We start from the raw sequence: 27,964 nt of genomic DNA, 5'->3' as shown, positions 1-27,964 counted from the left end.
TGAATGATAGTGTTTTTCACCAGGGAAGATCATGCTTACCTATTTAGTTATGATGAACACTGACAAAACAATACAAAACCTACTGCAAGATTTCTGCAACACTAAGCAAAAATCAAGTTTCAGATTTTAAAAAATAGAGGAAAGAGAGAGGAAAAGTGATTGTTTCACTAAAAATTAAGGAAACAAAACCTAGGTCACATATGAAAATCTGTCTGTGTGTTAGGACAAATCTGAGAAGTGGGATTTATGAATGTGTGACACTATTTTAATTCCAAAGTGGGAGAAATCTGCCTGGGTGTTATTGTACTGACTGGTATGAGACTAACAGACAGAGCTGGCCCCAGAATAAACACACAGGCTCAACTGCCCCTCTTATAGCTGGTAACTGTCCCAACCAAAAAACAGTGAGTGCTTTTAACTTCATGGACCGGGTAGAATGGGATCACTCGTATTTATTGAAGCCCTGAAAGAAAAGATGATAGGTAGAGAGAAAAAGTACATCAGCACCTGATTCAGGAGCAGATCTTACCAAATCTTCTCACCAAGCCACAGAAAATAATGAATGCATTTTGTCAGGAAGAAATCAAGGCTAAACACCGATAAAGATTAAGAAGAAGAAAAAGAAAAATACTGGTTTGAGATAATTTACCTCTGGATGACTTCCAACTTCAATATAGGTGCAGACTGGATGAAAAGCCCCTGTTCCACAAGCGTACAAGTGGGTTTGGTTGTAAGCCTTAAGCACTTTGATGAAATTAGCACATTCTCTCTGCAAAGAAAAGGAGGGAAAAATTTATCCACAGAGCTAATTCAGTGATTATGACTAATGGGAGCTCTTCTGTGTTAGGGACGCATGGCTGAATTAGATTTTAAAAGTGCGATTATTTCAGGCTGTTTATAGGCTTGTTTATTGCTAAGCATTTAATGAATGCTTGATTTAGGTTCTCATTTAAATATCTTTGGTGCTCATTTAATAAAACAGCCACCTCTGAATAAAAGACTACAGAAAAAATGTTTCCTAATTTTTGTTTCAGACATGCTTCATCTTTGTAATTTATGCTATTGCCATGTTTGTAAGACAAAACCCATTTATAGAAATGTGTCAGAATGAAATAATGAAGAAAAATGGACCAACTGTTTGCTTGTACTCAATTGAGTAACAATTAGAAGAAAGACAGGCCAGATGGAAGACTTGATTAGAAACAAATCATTGATAGAACATTTCTAACAATGTGAATGCTGCCTCACTCCCACTGTCTGTGTCTAGGGGCCAGTTTTACAAAGATGAATACATATGCTAAACTTCAATGCAATTATTGACAGCCCCTAGAATGTAAGATTTGAAGGACCTGGTCTTTACATTTTCTACTTAAGTAAATTATCCATCATGAGAAATTCTAGCTTTCTGCAATCAAAAATTTAATAGCAACACTAGCAGTCCCTATTACAAACATTATCTGTTAACACAAATGTCATTATTAACACCTAATAACTATTTAACCTTTTCCCAATTACTTAATATTTTTATTTCAATCAAATAATTAAAAGAAATAATCAGTCTACTGACACAATTATAAATAATGGATTTCAAATAGGAGAAAAATAGGAACATCAAAATAAAAGCATTTCCATTAAAGTTTGTGTTTAAAGTTCAGGAAACTTTGCTATGCATTTTTGATAACTTTTGTGGTAGAGCACCCAGCTGTACCTCTCTAAGGGAACCACGGCTCATGGAAACACTACCTGAGTTTCCACCTTCAGAGAAATCTCACTGTCATCATCAGTCTCTGTAACTTGCTCATTAATTAAACCAGATACTCTCAAACTCAAAATAATGGCCTTACCAGGAAAATGCATGTGCAGTTTGAGGCATGCCTCAGGCCACAACAAGGAAAAGTAACAAATTTGCAAAGTTAAAATAATGATCCCCTCTCTAACACAAAGGACTGTACTGAAATTGCTCTTCTGACTTTTTTATTTGCATAACAGATAATGCAATGCGTTAAAAAGAGCACCCAGAGAAAAGAATACAGACTCTTACTACATCCTTGACTAACAGCTGATCATTTGTCTTTCCAACTGATACGGAAGAGAAAACATAAAGATAGTTAAGGTAATCCAGCAGGAAATTGAAAGAAACAGAGATGGATGTTACTACAGGTCTCTCTGAACCTTCCCATTCTGACCATTATTAACAAAACCACACAATTTCTGGTGCATGCATATTCTTTCTCTCACACATGTATAAACATAAACATACGTTTATTATATGTATCCACAGAGTGCTTTCCACTGTCACAGTGGTACTAAGCAAATACCTGGCATAAATCATCAAAATTACAGTCTGCTTCAACATTTTTCTTAATCTTGTTGTCCTCTGTCCCTTTTAATAGAAAAAAAATATGGAAAACCCACAAAAGTGAGTTAATAATTCAATGTTTGCGGGAGTAAAAATGGGCAAATACTGCAAATTCATGCAGCATTAAAATTTAACAAAACAGAAACTTTCTTGAATTTTGATATTCTGTGTTTTAGATGGAGCATCTGACTTTAACTCTGCATATTTTAAAACTGACTAATCATTTGTGTAAATTAAATAATTCAGAATTTTCTCACTTAGACTCATAGAATCATAGAATCACTAAGGCTGGAAAAAGACTTTTAAGATCATCGCGTCCATTCACAACCCAGCTACCATGACCACTAAACCATATCCTGAAGTGCCACATCTACACACTTCTTCAACAGTTCCAGGAATGGCAACCCCACCACCTCACTGGGCAGCCTGCTCCAATGCCTCACCACTCTCCTCCCCTGGCACAATTTAAACGCATTTCCTCTCATCCTACCACTGGTTACATAGGAGAACAGACCCACACCAGCCTCACTCCAACCTCCTTTCAGGTAGTTGTCAGAGCAATAAGATCTTCCCTCAGCCTTCTCTTCTCCAGACTAAGCAATCTCAGCTCCCTCAGCCACTCCTCATATGCCATGCCTTGCAACCCTCCCACCAGCCTTGCTGTTCTTAAGAGTTGTATCTGGCCAAATTTAATCACACCACTGTTTCAGTAGGACTGCATTTTTCCTTGTCTGGTTTGATGCACCATGATTTAAAAAGACACTGTTGTGATCTACTGCAATACTATTAAATCTTTCAAAAACTGCCTACCTGAAGAACACAAAATGTTAGCGGCAAATGGACATATACCTCTGCAAGATGTTGTGAGTATATGGGCTAGACCCACAGAATCCAACCAGACTGTGCTTATCTCAGAGGAGTCATTCTGATTTACAGCAACATGCCACCTGTGACTCTATAGGCACTCACTACACACTGTTCAGCTGCTTATCTATAATATACAGCAAGAAGGTATTAGCTAATACTTTTAAGGTGAGATGGAAAACCCTATTTAATTTAAGGGCAGAGTGGGTTTTTTGGTGAGTTTTTTTCTCTTTTTTTTTATTTCTATGGATTCAAATTAAGAAATATTCTTTCATCAACTTCATTGAATTATTTCAGATTAGCCTGTGGTGGGGGAGGGAAGAATTAACTCTATCATAGCCATATTTTAGTTTGCAGTGTTCAGGATTGATAATAGTGTAATTGCATTAATATCAGTAAAGTTACTCTGGATTTATAATATATTTCCAAAAGCGGATTTAGTTTAGTCATCTTCTGCGTTTATGCTCTCTTTAATTCCTTGTACAACATGTTTTTTACCATAGATGTCTGAGAAATACACAACCTACTTAAACAATGGGGAAAGTAAATAACTACAGCAATAAACCTTTGACTATGACAAATAAATTTACATAACATTTAAAGTTCCTACTCCAGGCTGCTCTTATAGCTTCCTCGTGTTTTATAGCTGCATAAAGGAACCATTAAGTTCTATCCAGTAAACTCTCATACACCTCCCTAACAGATTAGGTTTCTTTATATATTTCACATGACTGTAAAAAAAATAAATAAAGAGGGGTATTAAACCACAATAAATGACATCAAAGAAAAGTTACAGTTTTGATTTAAGCCCTTGTCAAGTCAGGAAGTTCAAGGTGAAGTTTCTGCCCTGCCTGGGAGATGATGCTATTCTCCCCAAAACAACAGCAACAGGCACATTGATTTCAATCACAGAGTAATTAGATTCCTTCCTTTGTCTAATTGTGCTCAAGTACAGCTGTGCAGATACAGCAGCATGTGTAGAATTGTTTTACCTGTGTGTTTGATATTCTAAAGTTGTCAAAAGTTTGCTTTGAGATGGTGAATATTAGGTTTTTGTGGTTTATTCAGTTCTGTGACAAAAAAAGCTTCCCATAAATTTGTAATATAGAAACTTTAACAGCTTTGAATGGTTTTCTCAGACACACATGTATGACAAATAAGATATTCTGATCAAGGACAGTGTGTATGCACTGAATGCAGTTTGGGTCTGCCACTACATGGGGCATGGGAGACCGATTCTCATTTTCAATTTCTGTTTCCCCCCTATTCCTGCCCTCACAACAAGACCACTATAACGGCATTCAGGCACCACCAGTTGTGAAACCTGGCAGACAGCTCTGCTGGTCCCAACATCAGTGGCTATGTCAACCTGACTACAAAGCAACTTCCCAACCACCTTGGCTAGAGGCCTGGAATATTTGGGTGTCTCCAACTGGCCTTCCCTGACTTTGCAACACAGAATTTCAGAATCACAGGATGTTAGGGGTTGGAAGGGACCTCTGGAGATCAAGTCCAACCCTCCTGCCAGGACCATAGAATCTGGCACAGGTTGCACATGAATGCATCCAGATGGGCCTTGAAAGTCTCCAGAGAAGGAGAACCCACAACTTCTCTGGGGAGCCTGTTTCAGTGCTCTGTGACACTCACAGTAAAAAAGTTCCTCCTCATGTTGAGGTGGAACCTCCTGTGCTGTAGTTTATACCCATTGCCTGTTGTCCTATCACAGGGTGCAACTGAGAATAGAATAGAATAGAATAGAATAGAATAGAATAGAATAGAATAGAATAGAATAGAATAGAATAGAATAGAATAGAATAGAATAGAATAGAATAGAATAGAATAGAATAGAATGGAATGGAATGGAATGGAATGGAATGGAATGGAATGGAATGGAATAGAATAGAATAGAATAGAATAGAATAGAATAGAATAGAATAGAATAGAATAGAATAGAATAGAATAGAATAGAATAGAATAGAATAGAATAGAATAGAATAGAATAGAATCAAGAAGGTTGGATGAGACCTCAAGGATCATCGAGTCCAACCTGTCACCCTACACCTCATGCCTATCTAAACCATGGCACCAAGTGCCATGTCCAATGCCCTCTTGAACACCTCCAGGGATGGTGACTCCACCACCTCCCTGGGCAGCACATTCCAATGGCCAACCACTCTCTCTGTGAAGAACTTTCTCCTCACCTCCAGCCTAAACCTCCCCTGGCGCAGCTTGAGACTGTGTGACACCCAGCCCTAATATATTTATATACATTTATTAGATCCCCTCTTAGTCTTCTCCTCTCCAGACTAAAAAGCCCCAGGACTCTGAGCCTCTCCTCATAGGGCATGTGCTCCAGTCCCTTAATCATGCTTGTAGCCTTCCATTAGACTCTCTCAAGTAGATCCCTATCCTTCTTGAACTGGGGAGCCCAAAACTAGACATGATATTCCAGGTGAGGCCTCACTAGGGTAGTGTAGAGGGGGAAGAGAACCTCCTTCCATCTGCTGGACACACTCCTCTTCATGCACCCCAGGATACCATTGGCCTTCTTGGTCACAGCATCATCCCTCCATGCCAGACTGCCAGGTCAACACTAATTTTTAGTGTGAAGGTCTGTGTCAGCAGAACGAATCCTTTCACTACATGATAGCAGAATGCAAAGCACCAGAAAGCAGACAAAGACAGTAAAAGAAATACAGTATCTTGATAAAACATAGTAGAGGAAAAAGCTACCTATTGGAGGAGGAGGAAGTAACCAAGGGCCAGAAGGTGTGAGGAACAAATTGTCAAGGTACTTAAACACTGTGCCTACAACTGATTTCAGTACCTTTGTAGAGGTTTTCACTTTCCCCAGGAAAGGGATTCTATTTAAAGGAAACATTTTCTGGACATATCCATTCCCTTTGAATATTGGTCTTTGTCAAGTAAAAGAGCTCAAGGAAAAAAAAGATTTAAAAAAAAAAGGTGGAAATCATGTTGGTTTTTCTCATGTGTTGTGTGGGAGTTTAAAATACCTGTAGCCTAATAATGTGAATGAAAATGAATGAAAGGTTTAAGTAATTCTCTCTAGGCAGGAAAGCAGCACTTGGGTGGGTTATGAAAATAAATTTTAAAAAAGAGGAGCACTGGAATCACCATAGTAAATCATTATAAATTATTCAACCTAATAATCCTGTTTATTATGATGAGTAGCTTAATATTATGATTTTTTTCTCATCTGTATAATCACCAGTTTATACCCTAAAGCTTGAGTGTGTATATATATAAATAAAAACGTATATATATATATATATATATATTATTTATTTATATATATATATCAGAAAGCAGAATCAATTTCATATGGTATAGAATGACTGAGGTAAATATTCAAAGAGAAAGTTAGGTACCTCATATGAGTGCTACTGCAGTCCTCCAAACCCCCATTCATTTATCCTGCTTACCCCTGGAGAGAATTAATCTTCATTTAAGTGTCTTTAAATGGTATAAGATTTCCCCAAGAACTTTGGGTTCTGCCTTTGGCCTCATATAGAAGTACCTCTGTCTTAAAATCCGAGCAGCTAAGTCCCTGCATCATGTCTGAGACTTTTAGCATAGCCTGTGAGGTTTTTCTCTCTGTCCTGGCAGAGAGAACTTCTTTAGACAGCTACCTTTTCATATTTTTATAGGAGGTTGATCTGCTTCTGCAAACAGTCTTGTGATGGTACGATTGCCAATATCCCCCAAAGAAATGGTTCATGCCCCGTCTTGGCCCTGCTACACACAGCAGCTGAAGCACTCAGAGGGCACAATCCAATTTGTTTTTAGGTTTGAAAGAATAAGGACCATATCCCTCAAAAAAGCACAATCAGACTTTCCTGAGGTTAGTTTGGAATATGAGGACATGAGGACACCCATTCTACCTTTCATACAGGAGTGAGAGGTTCAACTGACTGCCCCAGAACTAGGGATTCCTGAGTAACAAAGAGGTTTTAACTTCAGGTAGTAAATTAGTAGATGTTTATGCTTCCTCTAAACTTGACTAAGGAGGTTATGGGGTTCAGATCCTCAGCTCTATGCTATTTGTTTAGTGAAATTAAAGTGGCTAAAATCATTTGCATCATACTATGGTAAAGCAGCCAAAGCACCAACCCCTCTGCAAACTCTGCTGTACTATATTCCCACACGTAGAACAAGTCACTTACATTCTGAATGTGAATTAAAGTCAAATAGGCCCAGTGTGCCTGGACAGAGATCTTAACATTAAAATTCAATCCCAAATATTATATACTATGTATAAGTGCAGAGAGCCTGCCCAGAGAAGAATATACAGTGTTAATCAAGTTTTCCATAAGGGCATCCACTCTGTGAAGATCAATAAGTCTGACTTACTAACCAAACATGCACATCTATTTTTAAAGAGTTTTCTAATATTTGTATATCAAATTGATAGAAGGGCTTAATGCAGAGAGAGATCAGCCTGAAAAAATAAATTGCAAAGAAAATGTCTGCAACCAAAAGCACAGGAGCCAAATGCAGAAAGATTGAAAAACAAACACGACAGCTATGTAACACTGATTAGACTGTGTTATGCAGACTTTTCCCGGACAGTTACAAAAATAAAGTCCATCCATCTGTCAAAACATCTGCTCTGCGTATGAAAATTAAAACAGCATTTAGGTGGGTTTTATGAGTTTCCAGTAATTATCTGTTCTCCAGAAGTCTGGAATTTACATCTTTCAATCTGGATTACTGATGCAGCAAATATTTTTTAATGACGCCTTTTTGAAGAGGAAATTAAAGGGTAAGTCCCTGTGACCAGCTAATATCCAGAATTTTCTCCTTATTTGAAGAAAGTTGTTTGTTGTGGTGTTTTTTTTTAAACCAACATCGATGCCTGTATTTTCTCAGCTATTGCAGCAAATTCAAATGGCCAGATTATGCAGGGCAATAAAGAGAAGTCTAAATAATCCATTACAGTATCATTAGCTTCAACAGTTTTCTGCCGATTTAATCCAGATAAGGATCAGACCCTGTAATACATTCTTCCATTATTCCACGTAGTCAAGTGATTAAAACATCAGAAGGTTTTGTCTAAACTGGATGGACAAGGGGATTTAAAGCTACCATCCAACAGCTGGACAAACTAAATAAACACGTTTTGTCTTTCAAATAAAAATGGGTGGAAATTTTCCATAAAAAGTCTCATACAGGAGTTTCATTAGTATGTTTTTTTCTTCCTCTTCTGTCCAATTAGTAGAATTCTTAAGTGATGAGGTCAAGGATATCCATGAAGAATAAATAATCCCTGGTATTTCTGTTGTCATTCAAATTTATCACACTGCTGAGAGATGTTCTGGACTTACCAGGTAACTTTTTAACTTCTAACTTTTGGTAGTTAGAAGCCTCCTTTGGTAGTTAGACTCCTGCCAGCTGCCGTCAGTTCACTCTGTGTTGGAGAGGTGTCTTTTCAGTATGCAGCAGCATTGTTTCAAGGAAAATATTTCTGGAGTGTGAGTGCACCAAACGTTTGTATGAGTGCCATACACACAGATGATCGAGTCTCGGCTGAATCCTGCAAACGCTTTAGCATGTCAGAAAGCATGCACAAGGAAGGCATCTTCAGAGTGAGCTCTATAGGGCACATGCTTTCACAGCTCTTGCTGCTGTTGTGCAAATTTTTGTAAAATGCTGTAATAGTCTTTTTTAAATTATTTTTTTTCTCTCTACTACAGTAACACTTACAAAAACATGCCATTGAGGACAGTGTGCTTAAACAGGTCCAGAAAAGGCAAGGCACAAGGTAAATTATTCTAGGCCCGTTATGATGCTAGGATCTTCGTATTTAATTGGAGTAAGCCAGTTGGCAACACTGCTGCAAAACTACTGTGCTAAGTGCTGCATTGGCTGCAATGGAAAAATCCTGGAGTACTAGGAGTTTCATACAGACCCTAGTAGGTGGGAAAATCATGCCTGGCACCTGCATTTGATGAGATAACCTTCCAGCTAAACCGGTATAAGCAGATGCATGACTTTAGAGCAGGGCAGGCTAGCTAGCAAGAAAACATTTGCAGACTGTGATTTATTACTGTGCACCCCTTGCAGATGGGATCAATAACATAATTTCCATCCTTATTTTGTCATTATTACACCTTGCAATTACCAAGACCAATGTTTTAAAGTTCTAGCCTCTGAAAAAGAGTTAATCTGCAGTGCTGAATGAAGTTAGTTGAACAGCTGAAGTATCAGACAGTGTTGCAGGAACAGATTTCTATTAAGTTACTATTTGGGGATTATTTTCCCCATTAGTCAAAGCCTTATAAGCAGTATTAATTGTATCACTTACACACAAATCTAACATTAACCTATAATATGTCTAGTGATCAAAATATCTTGTCTCTTCTATAAATCTGTGATATTTCATGGCCTGAATTCTAATTGTACTTGTCTTTCCACCCAAGAGCTTTGAAAAAGCTGATACACTCACAGATTCAGTGGCCCTTATATTGAATCATCATCTGGAGGACTTTATATAGGATCGTCACCTGGAAAACTTGACTTTTCTGTCAGGAATGACACTACTCTTATGCATAGTGACCCCTGCCAACCTTGTAGAGAAACCATTGTTTAACTGATTAACTTCATATTTCCCTCTGCTGTCAAGATGTGGCCTGAGAAATATCACACTGATATTTGTGTGCTGATGAAGACTGATAAGACATTTTTGGTTGGTTAGTACAGCTCACTGTACTTCTAACAATCTTTCCAATTAAGTTATGCCTGTTACTTGTCGGGGTTTTTCATATGACAAGAGTTCTTGAGAATATTTTAAATGTATAATTTACTCAGGTTTCAGGATGTCTGAATGAATTTAAAACATTAAAGCATCAAGACCAAAGAAACCAAATTTTTTAAAAAAGTGTATGATTATAAAAAAGCCACTGAAACAAACCAGAAATATTCTGATTCCTTTAAGCCACAAAACTACATGTCATATTAGCAAACAGTTGTATGGTCAGCACACTTGCAGAAAAGATAGAAAGCTCCTCTGGTTCCTCCTTTGTGTTAGTGAGGGTGAAACACAAAATGTCTTCCTGCCTGTCTACCTGCCTACTTACAAATCTGGTCACTACTCATACTTTGTCATTTGGCCTAGAGTTTACTACTAAGACTAAGCATGGAGGCAGCTAAGCCAGGTCAGATACTGCCTACAGTCCGTCATGAAAACAGTTTTAAGCCAGAAGCCATTAGGAGAAATAATTAGAAGCCAGGCTTTAAAGATGCCTCCCTTGACTGCACAGACTAAACACATTAGGCCTTCAAGTCTAACCATCTTAGGAAGTAGAATTCTTTCCATTTTGTTCTGCGTTCTGTATGTTTCCAGTCCTTAAATCTTCATTCAGCAGATGCAGATAATAATTGTACTGGACCTGTGAACAGCGACAAGGATGCCAAGAAAAGGCTGCAGCACTAAGTATGTTATTTAATGACCACCTCATATTTTTGTACATCTGGTTAATGTGCAGATAGCAAGACAAAACAAAGCCTTTTGTGGATGCAGTCCAGCAAACAAGTGGCTTTTCAGGATTTTGCAGCCACAGCATGATTGCTGTACATTAAGCCTTTCCACGCGTGTTAGCAAGCTTCCTTTATTTTGACTTGTTATGTTTTTCAGCAGTACACAACTCCTACAGCACAGAATGAATTTATTTAAGAAACAGAAGAGCATTTCAAGAACAACTCAAAACATTGGGAAGCATTGAGGTCACACAGATGGCATTTTTCTCTGACCATAATTTTAAAACAAAATTGGTTTTGCTCATCAGAGTAAACACGTCCCACGTTTGGGGCATGGCTTTATTAGCAAAGAAATTAACAGTACTGTTTGGTTTCAGCTCAAGCAGTCTCATCAAGCCCAGGAGCAATTTAAGTTGCAACCACAGTCTAGATCTAGAGTATCTCTCATCTGTCTCTTCAATCTGGGTGATGTAATTGCCTGTCTCCTGGAGAAATAAAGTTACACCCCACCTTTCCAAATAGGATCAACACCTGCTAGTATTTCAGGTAAACAGGTTGTCAAGCCTATTACAGGTACATAAAGCACTTAGACTCCGTATCAGTAATCTTGCCTTTATTCAACATGTTATAGGCATATCCTGTAACTTCCACTCACAGACACCTAAGATAAATATGCTAAAAAATGCTGTGTTGAAACTGAATGTAAACCCATGAAGTGCTGAAAGGAAGCAAAAGGCTGTTGCATCTATAAGGGACAGTTGCTTAGCAATACGTGTGCTCGTAAATAAACATACTCTGTAAACTAGAATGTGAAGCATGCCTTACTGCAGAAACCTGGAAATTTGTGTGTGGATATTAAAACTATTTTGACACCACAGGGAGAGCTGAACAAAGAAACCTGAAGTGACAGAAGCTTAAAATTTCCACTCATTAAAAATTTGGCATCAAAGGTAAATTGTTGAAATGAGAGTTAGTTTGCTGAGTGCTTTTACAGGGTTATGTTAGTTGGGTTTTCTGGGATTGTTTTGGTTTGGGGTTTTGTTTGTTTTGTTTAGTTTGTTTGTTTGAGTTTTGCAGTAACCTAAAGTTTTGGAACAAGTTAATCAAGAAGGAATTACGAAAGCAAAAAATAGATCAATGCATTATTTGAGTCAACAACAGATCATATCACTCAGTCAGAAAAAGAACAAACTAAAAACAAAACCGAGATAGATAGAGATTCTCCCTTTATTTATTGTTCTTACCTTTATTCTCCACCACCTTCAGAACACAAAACCTTTTCTACTCTTAAAAGGCTCTTTTTAAAGATCTTCTGTTGACATGAAGATATGGAACCTGAACAAAGCATTAGCTTCAACATAGGAAATATTTGTATGGTACTTCCTTGGTTATTTGAAAAACTTTCCCTTTTTTTTTTTTTACTTATTATAAAAGTAAAAAGACAATATTTTAGATGTGTGTGTAACAGGGAGGAATTTAGTAGAGCTATTTTTGTTTTAAGTAACAGGACTACAGTAAAAAAAAGTAAAATTGTTGTGTTCTAATTTAATAGTGACATAGTGACCACATCTCAAGTTCAGAGGAACTGTGAAGCACCTTTCAGAGCAGACCTATCCTTAACTTTTTAGCTAGCCTTTTGTTAATTAAAGTAACACAAAATCCCCCAAACTAAACCAAAACAAAAAAACACTCCAGTTTGTTTGCTAAAGTAGAATGTGATGTAAATTCAGAAAAATAAATGAAAAAAACAAAACAAAACAGAAACAAAACCAGAAACAAAAACACAGAAAAGGCTTTTCTCTGACTTCAGGAGCTGAAAGAAACGAAGGAAAACAGGGACTAGTCATCCAGTGAATGTGTTTCTCTGGAAAGACATATAAAAAGAATAAATGCAATCGGTCCTTCCTGGGATGCAGTAAATCATAACAAAGAATTACCCAACATCATTCTGAAAAATCATTATCAGATAACACAGAAATAAATGAACGTAATTATCAGACTTCACCAAGGCCAAACTAGAGCTCATGAAGAACATCTACTGAAAGAAAAACCCCATAATTTTGGGGATGAATTTCCCTTTGTTTCTCTTTTACTTCCAATTTGCTAACTCTGTGACTTTGTATTTCAAAACCAACAAAGAAAATATTTCTGCAAGACTCCATTAAATCTGCCAAACATTAAGTTTCCTTCAGAAGCAAATTTCTGTAGTCACACCTATAAACAGAAAAATAAGCCCCAAATTGGAAAATTACCTTTCTCCTTGATCTGTACCAACTTGTTCCCCATACTGAAAGACTTAAATGACTTCCCATGATACATAAGTGGGTAAAATACGAAAATCTGAACAACTGCCAACTGAATTCTTCCCCTGTGTAACTACACAAGTTATTACCTTATAGTAACTGATTTGCCTTGGTCAGTTCATATTAAGAAATATATGCAAATGCCTAAATGAACACAAGCTGTAGGATCATCAGCTGAGCTAACAGACATAAATAAAGCTTTATGCTGGTAACTGTGTGTTGTGGGTGTCCATCCAGGAGCTGGAGCTGGCATAACCAGAATTTCCCAGGAAGGAACATTCTGTTAGAAAGCTCCACAGGACTTTGAAAAACTCCAATACTACATTTTTATCAAGCTCAGTTCACCTCTAAGTGAAGGTGTTGTAGGTTTGTTTTAAATATGTTTTTTCTCTGTATGATTGTTCTTTTGATTATAGTCTATACAAAGCAGCTTAACACAACAGCAATATTGAAGGAACACAATATGAACAAACTGCTTCACACATCTCTTAAATGCTATATACTTCAATAGGAAATCAGGCCCACATTAGAGATCATGGAGAAGATTAAGGAGTGAGCATCTCTCAAGCTAATATACCCATCATTCTAACTGGGACAGCTGACTGAGTTTAATGGGATACACAGTGACATTATTTATCCTAAAAATGGCTCAAGAGTAACAGTTCTTCTTGTAGTAAGTAATACTGAGAGTAAATTTTGTCTCTAACCTCACTGTAGGCCCATTGCTTTGGATTTTTGCTCATCTTATGCCTTCCTAAACCCAGGGGACATTCATTCAACTTTCGTTTTTCCCCAGGGTCTGTGGGAATCCTGGGTCTTCAGGCTCTGCTAAAGGATTTCAGTGCTATGCTGGAGGCAGCAAGCCAGAAAAATGGGAATGGTGGTGAAGGTTGGTGATAGAAAAGCTGGAAACCTGACTGTAGATATCCTCCAAAGGAGGAATCCTGACAGAAAGGGATGAAGTTCTCCTTGGTACACCCAAAGGCCTAGAAGCAATTTGACTGGAAAAATTGCGCCTGTCAGATGAATTTAGAAGCAGGCTTTCTAGATCTAGCCAACATTGCGTATTTAATTCTCAGATTCTCTCTTCAGATCTTTGTTTACAATAACAGATGAAAAGAATTAGTTTTACTTTCTGCCTTCTTGTTCTTCTATTTTCCTTAAGGCAACAATAGTAATAGAATGAGTTAAAAACAATAGTGCTCATTTATGGGCCAACTTTGTTTTTTTTCAAAGCATCACCAGATATGGTTGAAGGACACTTGTTAAGTTACACAGAATTTTCTTCTTATTTTTTCCTTATTCTTTCTTTCCATATTTCATCACTGCACACTGACAAATCTATAAGACTGTCTGATCTTCCTATGACTTAGGGAGGAGCTGGAAAACTTTAAAGGAAGTATAAACTGAGATGGCATATAAACATTCTGGCCTAAAGTAAGTATTATAACAAATGAGATAGTAAATTAAATTACAGCCATGTGATTCTACCTGCATGAACAAACCATAAATTCAGTGCCAGCCACACTTAAATGCAAAGAAGCATGCACTGAGTATAGCTATACCACGTGTACTGTAAAGACACCTCCTTTGTCTTAACTGGGAATGTGTTTCTAATGTACAGTGATCCCAAATCACCACTTGGAGAACTGTCAACTATAAAGAAGTCATTCACAGTTGAATTCAAGTAAGAGTTAATAACTAGGTAAATTCTGATAGCAATTAAATAGCCCAAGTAGATGTCTATCTCCCATAAATTATAATACAACTGGTGCCAATACACACACAGTTGTGCTGATACCCTTTTGCTGTTAAGGGAAATGGCATGAAATATAACTCTGTATAGACCTGTTTGGTACTCTTTTTATCTGTTTATACATTAACATTTATTTTTCACCAGAAACATCCAGGAAGAAACCAATTTCATACAGCATGAAAAATGTGTATATGTCATCATGTAGCTTGTCCTGTGTGGCTTTGTTAAAGTACCCATTGAAATGTTAAAGATTTATACATGTCAAGTCCAGGAGGGCCCATTTCATGATCTCACATCTTTAAAAGTGGCTGAAAAAAATTTAGATAGTCAAATCACACTTGGAAATAATAATAAGCAGAAGGTCGTCATCAGTGGCACAGAGTCAACTTGGAGGCCTGTGGCAAGTGGTGTCCCCCAGGGATTGGTACTGGGTTCAGTTTATCAATGCCCTGGATGAGGACATTGAGAGTACCCTCAGTAAGTTCGCTGATGATACAAAACTGGGGGGGTTGGCTGACACTGTCAGGCTGTGCAGCCATCCAACGAGATCTGGACAGTCTGGAGAGCTGGGTGCAGGCAAACCTCATGAAGTTTAATAAGAACAAGTGCAAGGTCCTACATCTGGGGAGAAATAACAACAGGCACAAGTACAGGTTAGGGGCTGCCCTGCTGGAAAGCAACTCCACAGAGAAAGACCTCAGAGTGCTGGTGGACAGCAAGTTCTCCATGGAACAACAATGTGCTCTTGTGGCCAAGAGAGCCAAGGGGATCCTGGGATGTATCAAGAAAGGTGTGTTCAGCAGGTCTAGGGAAGTCGTTCTACCTCTCCACTCTGCCCTGGTGAGACCACACCTGGAATACTGTATCCAGTTTTGGCCTCCCCAGTTCAAGAGAGACAAAGACCTGCTGGAGAGAATCCAACGGAGAGCCACGAGGATGATTAGGGGACTTGAGCATCAGCCAAGAATTGTGAGAAATATTCATGGGATTTAACATCACTCAGAACAGATCAAATGAGAGACTGAAGTCCAGAATAGCAAGGAATCCTCACAGAATTGCTCATTTTGTTGAATTGCATAAGCAAACATCTTATTTGTTATTTATAGTCTTTAATTTTCCACGAATGTTACTTTAGTGATACTTGTGATACTCTATACTGAGGAAATGGAAATATATTGTAATATTAGTACTCACATGGAGCACTAATTACAATTTTATTAAGAAAAAAACAACTATATTTTGTGACAAAGTGTGTCAGTTAACTTCTATCAGAGAAGTTCTTTTGAAAGTAGGTACTGCATAGTTGGGGGTGTCTTTAAGTTTCTCTTCTCAGCTTACTCATAAAAAAAAAAATATTTGAAGCATACTTTAAATGGTTTACGTATCCATACAGTGAGAAAAGCTTAACTAATTAACATATACTAACCCTTTTAAGAAACAGAAGTAAAAATCACTGCTTAAGGAACAAAGGCATATGAGGAGAGCAGGAACAGTCCAAGTTGGCTGTGCTCAAATCCCACATGGATCATCCTGAGCTACAAACCTTCTGTGCCTGAATGGCATGACTGACAGCGTCAGTATAAGGAATCCCTCTGAAGGAGTGAAAACGACAGTAAATTACCTCTCATAATTACAAGAAGAAATCTTGGAGGTCATAGCTGAGGTCAGCAATGGGGCAGAGCTGGGGTTATATTTGTGCTGCAGCTGCTGCAGCACACCTGGCCTATTAGTGAGTACTTGCATTTTTAGCACTGAATTCCCCTGGAGATCAATAATTAAAACCAATTTTTAAAAGGACCTCATTGTAGAAGTAGACTGTCATGTAGAAAGTTTTGAACCTCCACAAATGAAGAGTATCTAATATCTTAGCAGCGGTACATGCTGAAAGCAGTATTAAATCAAGCATGCTTTATATGCCACTTTATTTGTCCTCTACTTCTTTTCCTCCCTCTAATGAGAGTCTGTTGAGTTATTTTTATGGCCTTTACATTTCCCAGTCCCAAGGTACTGACAATGGCCTCAAGGAATAAATCAGGGAGGAATAGTAAGTTTCTTAAATGATCTGTAATCTTTATCTGTAATTAAAGTTAAAGAGGTTACATTACTTTGGCTGTAATGCAGTTTTATGTCAAGAGTAGGTAGCTGTAAATATTTAAAGATGATGACCTGAACACATCAAGATACATATTCTGTCTTTTTAGTTTGCCTGACAAAACTGGAACCACCTACTCATTTCTTTGTTTCCATGCTTTTTTTTTTAATTTCTCATGTACACGTCTAGAGAATTCTAAAAACTAAAAAAAAAAAAAACCACAAAAAACCAAAACACCCCCAACAACCCATAGATGTCAGTAACGTTTATTAAAACAACTTATCTGATTCTAGCACCCCTGGGCTGTATTACTGTTATCCTTAGTTTGGGCCGCACAGTATCCTGAGCTCTGTGCTCCTGTTCTGCCTTACTCTCTTCCACCAGTTCATAGGAAAGCTGCTATTAAAGTTCAGGATCAGAGCAAGTGGCTAATGCACCATGGTCACACACATCACTGGGGTGTGGTATTTGCTTCACTTTTTTTCATGATCATAGAATCATAGAATGGCTTAGGTTGGAAGAGACCTTAGAGAATCATAGAATCATGGAATCAACCAGGTTAGAAGAGACCTCCAAGATCATCGAGTCCAACCTATCACCCAGCCCTAACCAATCAACTAGACCATGGCACTAAGTGCCTCATCCAGTCTTCTCTTGAACAGCCCCAGGGATGGCGACTCCACCACCTCCCTGGCAGCCCAACATCTACTCCAACCTCCCTGTAACGGGCAGGAACACCTTGCAACTAGACTCAGCTGTTCAAGGCCTCATCCGACCTGGCCTTGAACACCCCCAGGGAGAAGGCATCCACAGCTTCCATAGGCAGCCTATTCCAGATTCCTACCACCCTTATACCAAAAAATTTCAATTTCAGCCATTCCCCCTATTGCTAGACACCCTTAGGAAAAGTCCCTCTTGCAGTCTTCCTGTAGGATCCCTTCAGGTATTGAAGGCAGCTACAAAGTCCCTCCTGGAATCCTCTCTTCTTTAAGGTAATCAACGCCAGCTCCCTCAGCCTATCTGCATAGCAGGGATATTCCAGCCCCTGGATGATCTTTGTGGCCCTCCTCTGGATTCACTCCAACAGCTGTGTCCTTCTTATGATGCGGACACCAGAACCAGATACAGTATTCAAGGTGGGGTCTCACAGCAGGTGTAGCTGCCCTAATATAAGAGGAATCAGGACAAATAAAACAGCAACAACACAAATTGTCAGAGAATGAGGACCTAAACTTTCTGTCTCACTTCAGAATAATAGTGTCTCCATTCACAGCAAAAGGAATGGAATCAGCACAGTGCAATACATCAAATATACTGTTTCTTACTATTGTGAATTTCTAGAAGGTACTTATTAAAAAACAAAGTATACTTTCAAGTGCTGAATCTCTTATTAATTTTCTAGGTTTCAACCCCAGCTATAAAAAGCTATTTAATGTAATAGCACAATATCTAATATAATATCAAGCTGCGAGGTTAGTTAATTTGCTCAGACATTTAACACTAGCCCTGTTTTTCCTTAGCCTTGATTATTAGTTATTCTAGTCCTTACCTTGCAATGTACTCCTGAAAATTATTTGTGAACATGAAGATGGATTAATTTAAATGTATTATTTCTGTATACTGAAATAGCACACGTACCTGGCACTTTAGCTGTCCCATCACATATATATATATATATATATATATATCCCATATTTCTTAGTTTTTACCTAATCCACCTCTACCATTCCCAAATGGCTTTTTATGAAGACATCCATCCTCTACGGCCTAGGTAAAGACTGATGAAACTATTTTTATTATGACCTAGGAAATTATTCAGATGAAGCTCTCTGGAGGCATATGATTGGAGTTATGAATATTTTACAGAATCATCTCTGAAAATCAGGCCAATAGCATATACACATGGGGCCAAGTTCCACTCTCAGTTATACCTTGGCAACCAGAATGATTTCCCATTTGGCTGCGCTATGCAAGTATTTGTTTGGCTTATTGCATGCATGTATTTTTTATCTTTTTTTCCCATCTTCAGCCTTGTCTTCCCATTTCCCATATTTTTCTTATAAAGAAGACAGTTATTATAAATGTGGAATTATTATTATTTGGGAGCTACTGGCTATGTCTCTCTTACTTCATAACTACAGCAATGAGGTGTACACAAGAATGAGGGAAATAGTACAGAAAATCATGCCTAGTGTAATAGTGTGTTTCCTGAGGCATCAGAACTGATGCAGAATGTTAAAACCACTTTGACCTCAATCTTGCTATGAAATCCATGTAGGAAAGAGCCCAGAGAAACTCACTGACTCCAGTGAGAAGCCACAAAGAAAAAGCACTTCCTGGAATTCATTGTAGGACTTCCACCTGAAGCAGGTCAAATTATGTGCCCTGAGATCAGGAGACAAGTAGAGAAGCATACAAGCATATAAGAGTTCATATTTTTCGTTCTGATATTTCTCCTCCCTTCTCTTTCTTGTTTGTTTCTTGTAGATAAATTTCATTTTAGTTTGCTTTATTCCTTCTATAAATTTAAACCCTTGGTCATGAAGACAAAATTTCATTATTTTGAATAAGAAGGCTGAAATAACTCAAAACTGATGTTATGATCAGATGTGTGACCTTCCAGAGGAGGCAAAATACTTTAAGGATTAACACAATATGACATAACAAAATATTCACAATGTTTTATAAAAGAAAAAAAAAAACGTTAAAAAGATTTGTACTTACCAGAATATCTTTTCCAGCCCACTTGCACTCATCCCTTCGGGAATGAGATACAGGCCAAACAATCTAAAGACACAGAATAAAAATCACGTTGTGTTATTTCATGCTTCAGTGATCACAAATTGCAGACCAAATGCTCAGAGTGTCTTCAACCAGTTTCTCTTTCCCCTATTCTTTTTCTTCTTTCTTTTTCTTCCATAAAATTTGACAACAAAAAAAAATGATATGATAGGAGCAAAGTAAGGATAATAGAAATCACAGTAAAAACAATCTTGAAATACAGTCTGTGTTGTGAATCTCAGCAGCCAAGATTCCTAATGATAAGAGGGTTGACTCTCCATTAAGTGAGTGTTCTTTGACTGTTTTAAATCTGATAAGTTGGACCTATGTGAAATGTGACCTCGTGTTAGAGTTACAGTATCAGAGTGAAGATATTTGCCTCTTCAAAAAAAGAAAAACAAAACAAAACAAAAGGCCACGGTATTTGAAAAGCATCACACCATCAAAATAGAAATGTTTATGCTATTCTATAAAGCTATCCTAATACAAGTAAACCTAAACCTAGGTTTACTGTAATGTTTGCTTAGCAGAAAATGGATCTCACCTCATACAGAGAAAATCCAGAGACCCTCACAGTCAATTATTCATGTTTTTTCAAAAAGCTTTTAGGAATTACATATAGAATAAAACATGATCTTCCCATAAAATGCCAGGCTATTCATTTGGGAGCCTCAGATAATGCAATATGAATGGCCATAAGTCTGGATTACATCCTTGGTGTTCAATATAGTTTGTTAAAAAAAGCAAAAGGCAAAGTATTCAGAAAGAAAAGGAAAAAGACTGAATGTGGATAGCAGAAGAGGTCAAAGAAGATGTTTTATATAACATTTGAAAGCACAGTTTGCAATGATGTTTTTAAATTCAAAATTTTCTTTAAAATGAAATTAAAACAAACAGCTTAAGTCTGTAAGATGACGTTGAAAATTTTATGAGCATATTCTCTCTCAAAGGATTCCTGCTTCTTCCTGTTTTTATTCTCAGCTTAAAATGTGCAGAGATGTGAAATTTTAAATTTACTAGGTTGAAAAACATTAACCAAATTTCAGAGGTCTCCCAAAAGGACTAGTTCAAGCTCAGTTCAAGTTTTAGGCAAAGATTTCTGTATTACTCAAACCATTTTTCTAATTCATAAAATAAATGGCTAGATGTTCTTCTTCCTTATTCTCACAGCACACCTATTTTCCTCTCATTTGGTTTAAAAGTCAGTTATATTGAACCGTCTTAATAGACAGGAAAGTCTGGCTTTTGAGTTCTGCTCGTTTAGAGACATATGTTGATATCAACATATAGACAGATACCTTTGTTCTTTTTTACATTGTGGAATCAACAACTGGTGAAGTTTGAGCTCAAGGACAACATTGGCTGCATTGTATTTTTGATACAAGTTTCTTCATGACCCTCCCATCTTTAATAAGCAGATCCCCAAATTATTCATGTCCTTTGTATACTCTTAAATCTAAAGTGTAAATCTGTTCTTTAAGTCTGTGCCAACATTCAATTCCCTGTTACCAGGATCAATCCTTTAGTTAATAGAGCTATCTTTGTATATAATTTCAAATACTGTTCTAAATGTATCTGAATACATAAGTACGTAAGATACAATTCCTCCCCTTCTGAAGAGCTGTTTTCTGCAATGGAAACACCTTCTTTCTGTTAATTATTCCAGATGTTTTGCACATTAAGCTATCAATCCCTCAGAGAATTCAAATAAATAGCTAGTTTCCTTTATAGCTGCTCTAAAGAGAATAGAAAATAGCCAGGTTTTTTATCCTTTTTCCATAGAGAATACGAATGAATAGCCTGTCTTCCCTCTGAACAGAAAGCACAAGGTACTTATGGCTATCATCTTAGAAAGCTAATCGTCAAATGGGCAAAAGGTCAGGAACACTAAGACAAAAAATATTCCTGTGTAATGAAGCAATATCTCTCTCATAAAAGGGTACTCTCTGGATTTTAAAATGTGCTATCAAAATACTTAACGTAACAAATGAAACTTCAATCCTATTCATTACCTTCTTAGCATTTTGTCTTATTAAAAGAAAAATGAAATTATTTACCTAGACTCCAACAAAAGAATATCACTAAACTGTTTCTTTTAATTTGACATCAGCTTTTACTGGAAAATTACATTCTCCATCAGGAATTGCAAGATTTTGTGGATCTATTCATCTTTTATTAATACTGAATCAGTTTTGGTTTGAAAGCAACAGAAGCAAACGGCCTACAAGTGCTAGGTTAAAGGACAGATCAACACTTGAACTCCCAAACAGCTTCTTTCTATCTGTAAACAAATACAGCATACTAAGACTTTTTTTTGTGTGTAAACTGTCATAATAGTTTCTTGGGGGTTTTAGCAGTAAACATGAAAGTATGTCTCATTTGGGAAATGGCTGAATTATCCAGTTATTTAATTTTTCAGTCTAAAAAAAGCTGTTGTAGGTTATACAGTCATAGGTGACAGGCTAATTATAAATTTCTCTTCATAGTCAGCAAATGTTTTTGTGGTAACAGTATTCCTCACGAACAAACACTTACTACTAACTCATACACTACCCAGCATAATTTAAATAATAATAATGCAACTTTAAGAGTATATATTTACATTGTACAAAACATGAATTAATGTACCTTTTGATATTCCCTTATGTTAACCAGGTTGAAAGAAAATATGTGATCTTTTGCTCCAACATACAGCCGACTGCGTTCTTCATCCAAGAGGAAAGTATGGTAACTGGAGCTATTAGCTAGTCCATTGAAATTGATAATATTGTTGGATTCCAACATTTCTGTAAGAAAAAAAATAATACTTTCGTCATTAATATGGTCATATAAAATACAGACTTATATTTTGACTTGTGCAGATTTCGTTTTGGGAAATGATACTTACATAGAGTAGAAAACAGTGAAAGTGTTGTGTACCTGGGCCATGAATGTTTTTATTTCAAGCACCCAAACCCAAACTGCTTGTGAGATTCAGCTCTGCACAAACAATGGTCGAAACATCAGTTAAATCAATTAAAAGCCTGTATGAGTCTTTAGATGGTAAAATTCTATCGATGCAACTCATCAGCTATTGAACAAAGTTCAATCAATGAGATTTACAATGGTAAACCTGTGGAGAACCAACTGATAAAACACAAAAACAAACAAAAAAAAACCCCAACCAACCAACCAAACAAAAAAAAATAAACAAAAAACACATTTAAACACAAAACCTCCTACTTCCAGAATGCAAAATAGTTTCATACAGATCTGCAAGTTTTGATAACAGGGAGATAAGAATGACTACTTGATGAGATCAAATAACATGTACGATCCTTTCTTACACGCATTATTATCTTCCCATCTTACTGACACAGGCAGCATATTGTTCCCTTGCTTGGAATTGTGTATTTATCCACCACAAGAATAAAAATAGAGAAGGTAATTTTGCTTCTGTTTAAACTCAAGAATAATTTTCTTGTTCTCATACTCCTCACAGAGCCATTCTGCTTGCCAAAGACAGGATTTAAGTATAAGGATCCACAGAATCCTCTTAGCTATTCACAAACATTAGCAAACACATGTGCATTTTTTCTGAAACCACTTTGAAATATTTTTTCCCTAAGATAATACAGATTATATTAATATAAACTTTCATTTTCTTTATTCCCGTCTGTCTACATTCATAATGGGACCAGAGCCAAACCTTCTCTATCATTTCGAGACATGTCTGCACTACTAAGTCATTGATAAGAAACTTTCTCTGTGATGACAAATCCTACACGCTTCAAACCCTGACCTTGTGATGATGTATGGAGGCAAACATGCAGGTTTAGAAGCAGAAGTTCTATCAATGTCAGTGCAGCTCCTCACCCAGCACCCATGAGGACAGAGGAGAAAGGGAGGAAATACATCAGGATCCAGTGGCTGATGGCTAGAAAGCCTGGTCAGACCTTCAGGAATCTAATGTTTGTGTTAGTTCTTCCATATGTGTAAGCCAACATGTATTGATTCTCCCAAAACAGATGCCTAGATGTCTAGGATTTGCAACTTCTAGTTATGACATTTTGGCTTTCAGTAAGAATGCCCCCATTTTCCACCATTACTCCAACTGATGAGTGAGAACAAGATAGCATCCCCATGCTATCCTGCTGAAACTCAAGGACATACGTAATAGGGGTATTTATGATTTTACAGAATATCAGTACATACAGCTTAGTAGTCCCACCAATGCTAAAACTATTTTTCACATTCATTTATACCAGGTGAAGTCAGAAGCAGGCTGACACTCTACAATAGCAAAAACTAGTAGGCAACATATTCAAGGAAGATAAAACCAACAACTGAATACCTTGCCAGTTAGATTTGCCCCAGTATTCTTTGAACTTATTTGGAAAAAACTGTCACTAAAACAATAAACAGTAAACACTAAAAAGAAGAGTTAATTTGAGTAGCAGTGCAATAAAGTGTCAGAGCATGCATTGTATTTTGTTCTTTATTGTACATTTTTCCTTGTTAACTACAAATATACATTTGCATTGTAGAATACTTTTAAAAACTTGTATTGCTCAAGACTAAAGTTCTCAATACTTTAAGTTTTATTTTTATTTTATTTTTCTAAATATAAAAGGAAGACATAAAACAATCCCAAGCAGTTTTGTCAAAATAACTCTTCTGGCTTCCTGCCAAGTTCTAGAATTTGACTGCATTGTCCTCCAGTTCACTTATTTGCATTTTCTTAGAGACTTTACTAATTCTCTTTACATTGTAATGACTGATTCAGATGTTGAATGCTGACGTGCTGAATAGCAAGTGATGCATATGATTGATTGCTTAACTTGTCTTAGAACTCTCTTGGCTAGAATTGCTTTGCTGTCATCTGTATATGACAATTTTTCATATTATATAGCTGTCAAAAACCTTTGTAATTTTTTCATCTTTCTTGGTTTGAACTTGCATAGGTGTTATTCTGCCCTTTGTGACTGCAGCAAGTGTCTGCTGAAGTCAGTGTAACACAAACGTAAAACCGATATAAACTAAAATAAATCCAGCTAGCACACAGCTACTTGGTTTAAAATAAGCCTGACAGGATTTTCCTAATGCAGAGTTTTAAACATTGACATCTTCACATGGTAATTGATGTTTTCCTTTCTTTCTAATATTCATGAAAAATTCCGTATCATAACACTGGATTCTAAGGTTTATTATGGCCAAGAGTGAATCACATCATCTTCACTGTTCATATGCCTCCACAGCATAACTTCAAAGGACCAGGTGTAGCTGTGCAGGGAAAAACATATATATTTGCTTTCTTTTAACTTTCTGTGACTCTTTAGACTATTCAGCAATGCTGAAGGTAACAGAGGTGAGGTTTTCTGTGGACATGAGATTTGCAGTCAACAAAAAGCTAAATCCCATTTCTTTCTCTAAGATTCAGACATTCATCCTGGGTTTTAATCCCGTATCTCTCGTACTGATCCATTACTGACTTTTGCAGGACATGACCACATTTCCAGGGTCTATCACCCAAAAGACTGGGCCTAAGTATTTTCCAAGAAGTGTATTACAAATCAGGTAAAATCAGGTTTTTCCCTATCAGTAATCAGGTTGAGAATATAGGTTGAGGAGAAAAACGTCCTTGAGAGCTGATGAATTCTCAGTCACTACTAATTTAGTTAAGATTGAGTTACATCACAATTAAAAGGTGAAAACCTAAATAAACTCTACAGCTCCTCTGTTGTTTATTCTAACTTATATCACCCCAGTGATGAACATGCCTTCATATGACATTCTGGAAAGGGCTGTTGAAGAGCAAAGCAATGGCATTTGCACAATCAATACAAATTAAGTATTCCACTTCTTCAAATTCATTAGTTTCAAAGTGTTTACCACCCAGCGATTTTTTTCAGTATCCAGCCAGTGGCTAAGGCTGAAAGACAGAAACAGCAGTGACAGGGCACACTCCCAGAAGGGCACTGATATCCATCAATTCTGTTAAGTGTCTATCAGTCATGCTGGCAAGAGAGATGGCCAGTCAGGGCTAAAATAAACTAAGATTTACAACAGAGATTGCATTGCAATAACAAGAGGAAAATGATGAATGTTTTCAGTAAATTGATGCATACCCTTATTTTCCTTTTTTTATTGTTGTTATTCATATTAAATGTTGATATATCCATGACCTATGCAGACAAGCAACAGTTGCCTGCACATAAAGTCATTTTTTTTGCTAACTCTATGATTTGCCCAGTTATTTTTATTGCAAAGGTGGCAACATTACTCCACCAATTATTGGAGCCAAGTACCATTTCTTCAGTAATTGCTCAGAGGGCATTTTCTTATTTCCTTTTGACATATCCTCAGCTGTAGTTATGCCTGTTGTTTTGTACAGGAATGAATAAACCCCATCCCTGAATGTTTTTAAGGCCAGGGTGGATGTGGCTCTAGTGGAGGGTATCCCTGCCCATGGCGGGGGGGGGGGGGGAGTGGAGCTAGGTTCCTTCCAACCCTGACAATTCTGTGATTCTGTGCACCCTATAAAGCTAACCACTGCACGTTATTGTAGTATTGTCTATAAAATGCTGTGAGGTAGATTTAGAGCGGATCATGGAATTTGGAAGGTATTGAAGAGTTCATTGCTATTGCTTCCCACATTCATTGTGTTGCAGTTGACCAAAACTACCAGTGTAAAATACACCATATCTTAAAAAAAAATCATCCAATTATAATGGGTTTTCACTTGTGATGATCACTGAAACCAGCTAGAGGTTGAGTTTCTCAAAGTTTGTGGGCCAGATTCTTCTATTAACCACTTTACTTCAACTACCCTTTAATTCATGGTCCTGACTTATTTGCTCCATCTTTCTCTCCTTTCTGTGCTAGAGTCCAGGCTTGAAGTATTTGACCTTTTCCAATGCGTCTTTCTGTAGATTCTGCATGGTCTTCTGTTGATGTTTCTGCTGATCCAGTCTGGCTTGTGTCAGAACACTCAGTTTGCCAAACTAAGCTGGCAAATTTACAAAAGAAAAACAGTCCCTAAGTCTTGTGTCCTGTTTAATACATATTTAATTTGCTAATGGAACTTAACAGTATGTACACAGAGAAGGCTAAATTCCTGAAGTGAAATCCATGGAGATATGTATGCACAAGGAATGTAGATTTGGTTTATCTTTATGACCCTTTTTTCATTAAAGAATAAGCCAGAAAACCACAGCTATGGCTGAGATGAATACTGCCTTGCAGATCCTGAGGTTTGATTTATCCATGGTTGGTATTCCACTGCAAACCTTGTTTTTATGTCTGTGTTCCTTCAGCAGATTTTGTCAAGAGGAGAACATAACAAAAGAAAACCATCTTGTTTTTACTTATCTACTACCAGGCAAACTATCTTTTTAGTGAGAGGGATTTTGTCTGTGTAACAAGTCTGAATATTTCTGAGCTTTGCCTCGCATTCCTGTTATAGACTTCACAATAACATGCCAGCCAAGATTATTTTTGTTGACAAGGATCAAAGGTCATATCAATTTCCAGAAAAAGCAGAGGAAAAGTCTCCCAGTTTCTTCACTAGGATTCAGAGCTGGCCCTGTCCTATTACTGGTGACTCCCAAGAGTGACGGGATTATAGAGACAGTTCTGCTCGTCATAACATGCTTACAAATTAAATGAGTGGGCTGCTGGTTGAACAAAATTCTCAACCTTCATTCCTTTGCCAGTAGTGATAAGATCTCACTCTAGACATCCTAGCAGTAGATAAAAGATGAGTCAATATGTATTATGCCATCAAACAGCGATTCTGCTGAATTGTGAGCAATGCCTCCCACCACGTCATGCTAGAACATTTCCTTCTTCCCTCGCCAGGCTTTCACTTCAGCCGTAGTGTATCAGGTGGCTGCATGTTTGTACATGCATTTGCTGCTTACACAGATGTACGTTATGCCTGTTCTGTATATCAGCATGTTTATCTGCCTAAATAATCCCAGCTATAAAGTAATTATTACTCTTGAGGAGATTACTTGCTGTATTCTAAGATACTATTTTTACCGTGCAAGGAAAGAAGTAGATATTTTAACTTCCAACTTGCTGTAGCTTCCCCATTTTATTGCTCTGAGTGTATACGCTGAAATCTGCCCCTGTCAAACAGGTAAAGAAAAGGCAGGGACTGGTAATAAATCAAGACAACTTCCTGCATGGCATTAGCTAGCAGCAGTTATTTGGCAAAACCAGGAACACAAGCAGGGAAAAGGCACTGGATTTGTTATGTGTCCCTTCCCCATTCAAGAGAGACAACAGCTGCTGTGCACACTGTGGGATACTTCAGTGAGGTATTTCTA

At 37.3% G+C, this 27,964-nt stretch overlaps 1 protein-coding gene across 2 annotated transcripts in view; it reads right to left on the bottom strand.

Moving 5' to 3' along the window:
• SEMA3A (semaphorin 3A) overlaps positions 1-27,964 on the bottom strand; it is a 164,104-nt gene that overhangs the window by 91,819 nt on the left and 44,321 nt on the right. For both annotated transcript variants that reach the window (XM_054399851.1, XM_054399852.1), the window contains 3 exons: positions 22,281-22,438; positions 19,596-19,658; positions 650-769 (listed from right to left, as the gene is read on the bottom strand). In XM_054399851.1, coding sequence (XP_054255826.1) covers positions 650-769; positions 19,596-19,658; positions 22,281-22,438 — 341 coding nt within the window. The remainder of the gene's footprint in view (positions 1-649; positions 770-19,595; positions 19,659-22,280; positions 22,439-27,964) is intronic.

This window comes from Indicator indicator, chromosome 3 (genome assembly GCF_027791375.1).
Source record: "Indicator indicator isolate 239-I01 chromosome 3, UM_Iind_1.1, whole genome shotgun sequence".
NCBI lineage: Eukaryota > Metazoa > Chordata > Aves > Piciformes > Indicatoridae > Indicator > Indicator indicator.
This window is presented reverse-complemented; position numbering and strand designations above follow the sequence as displayed.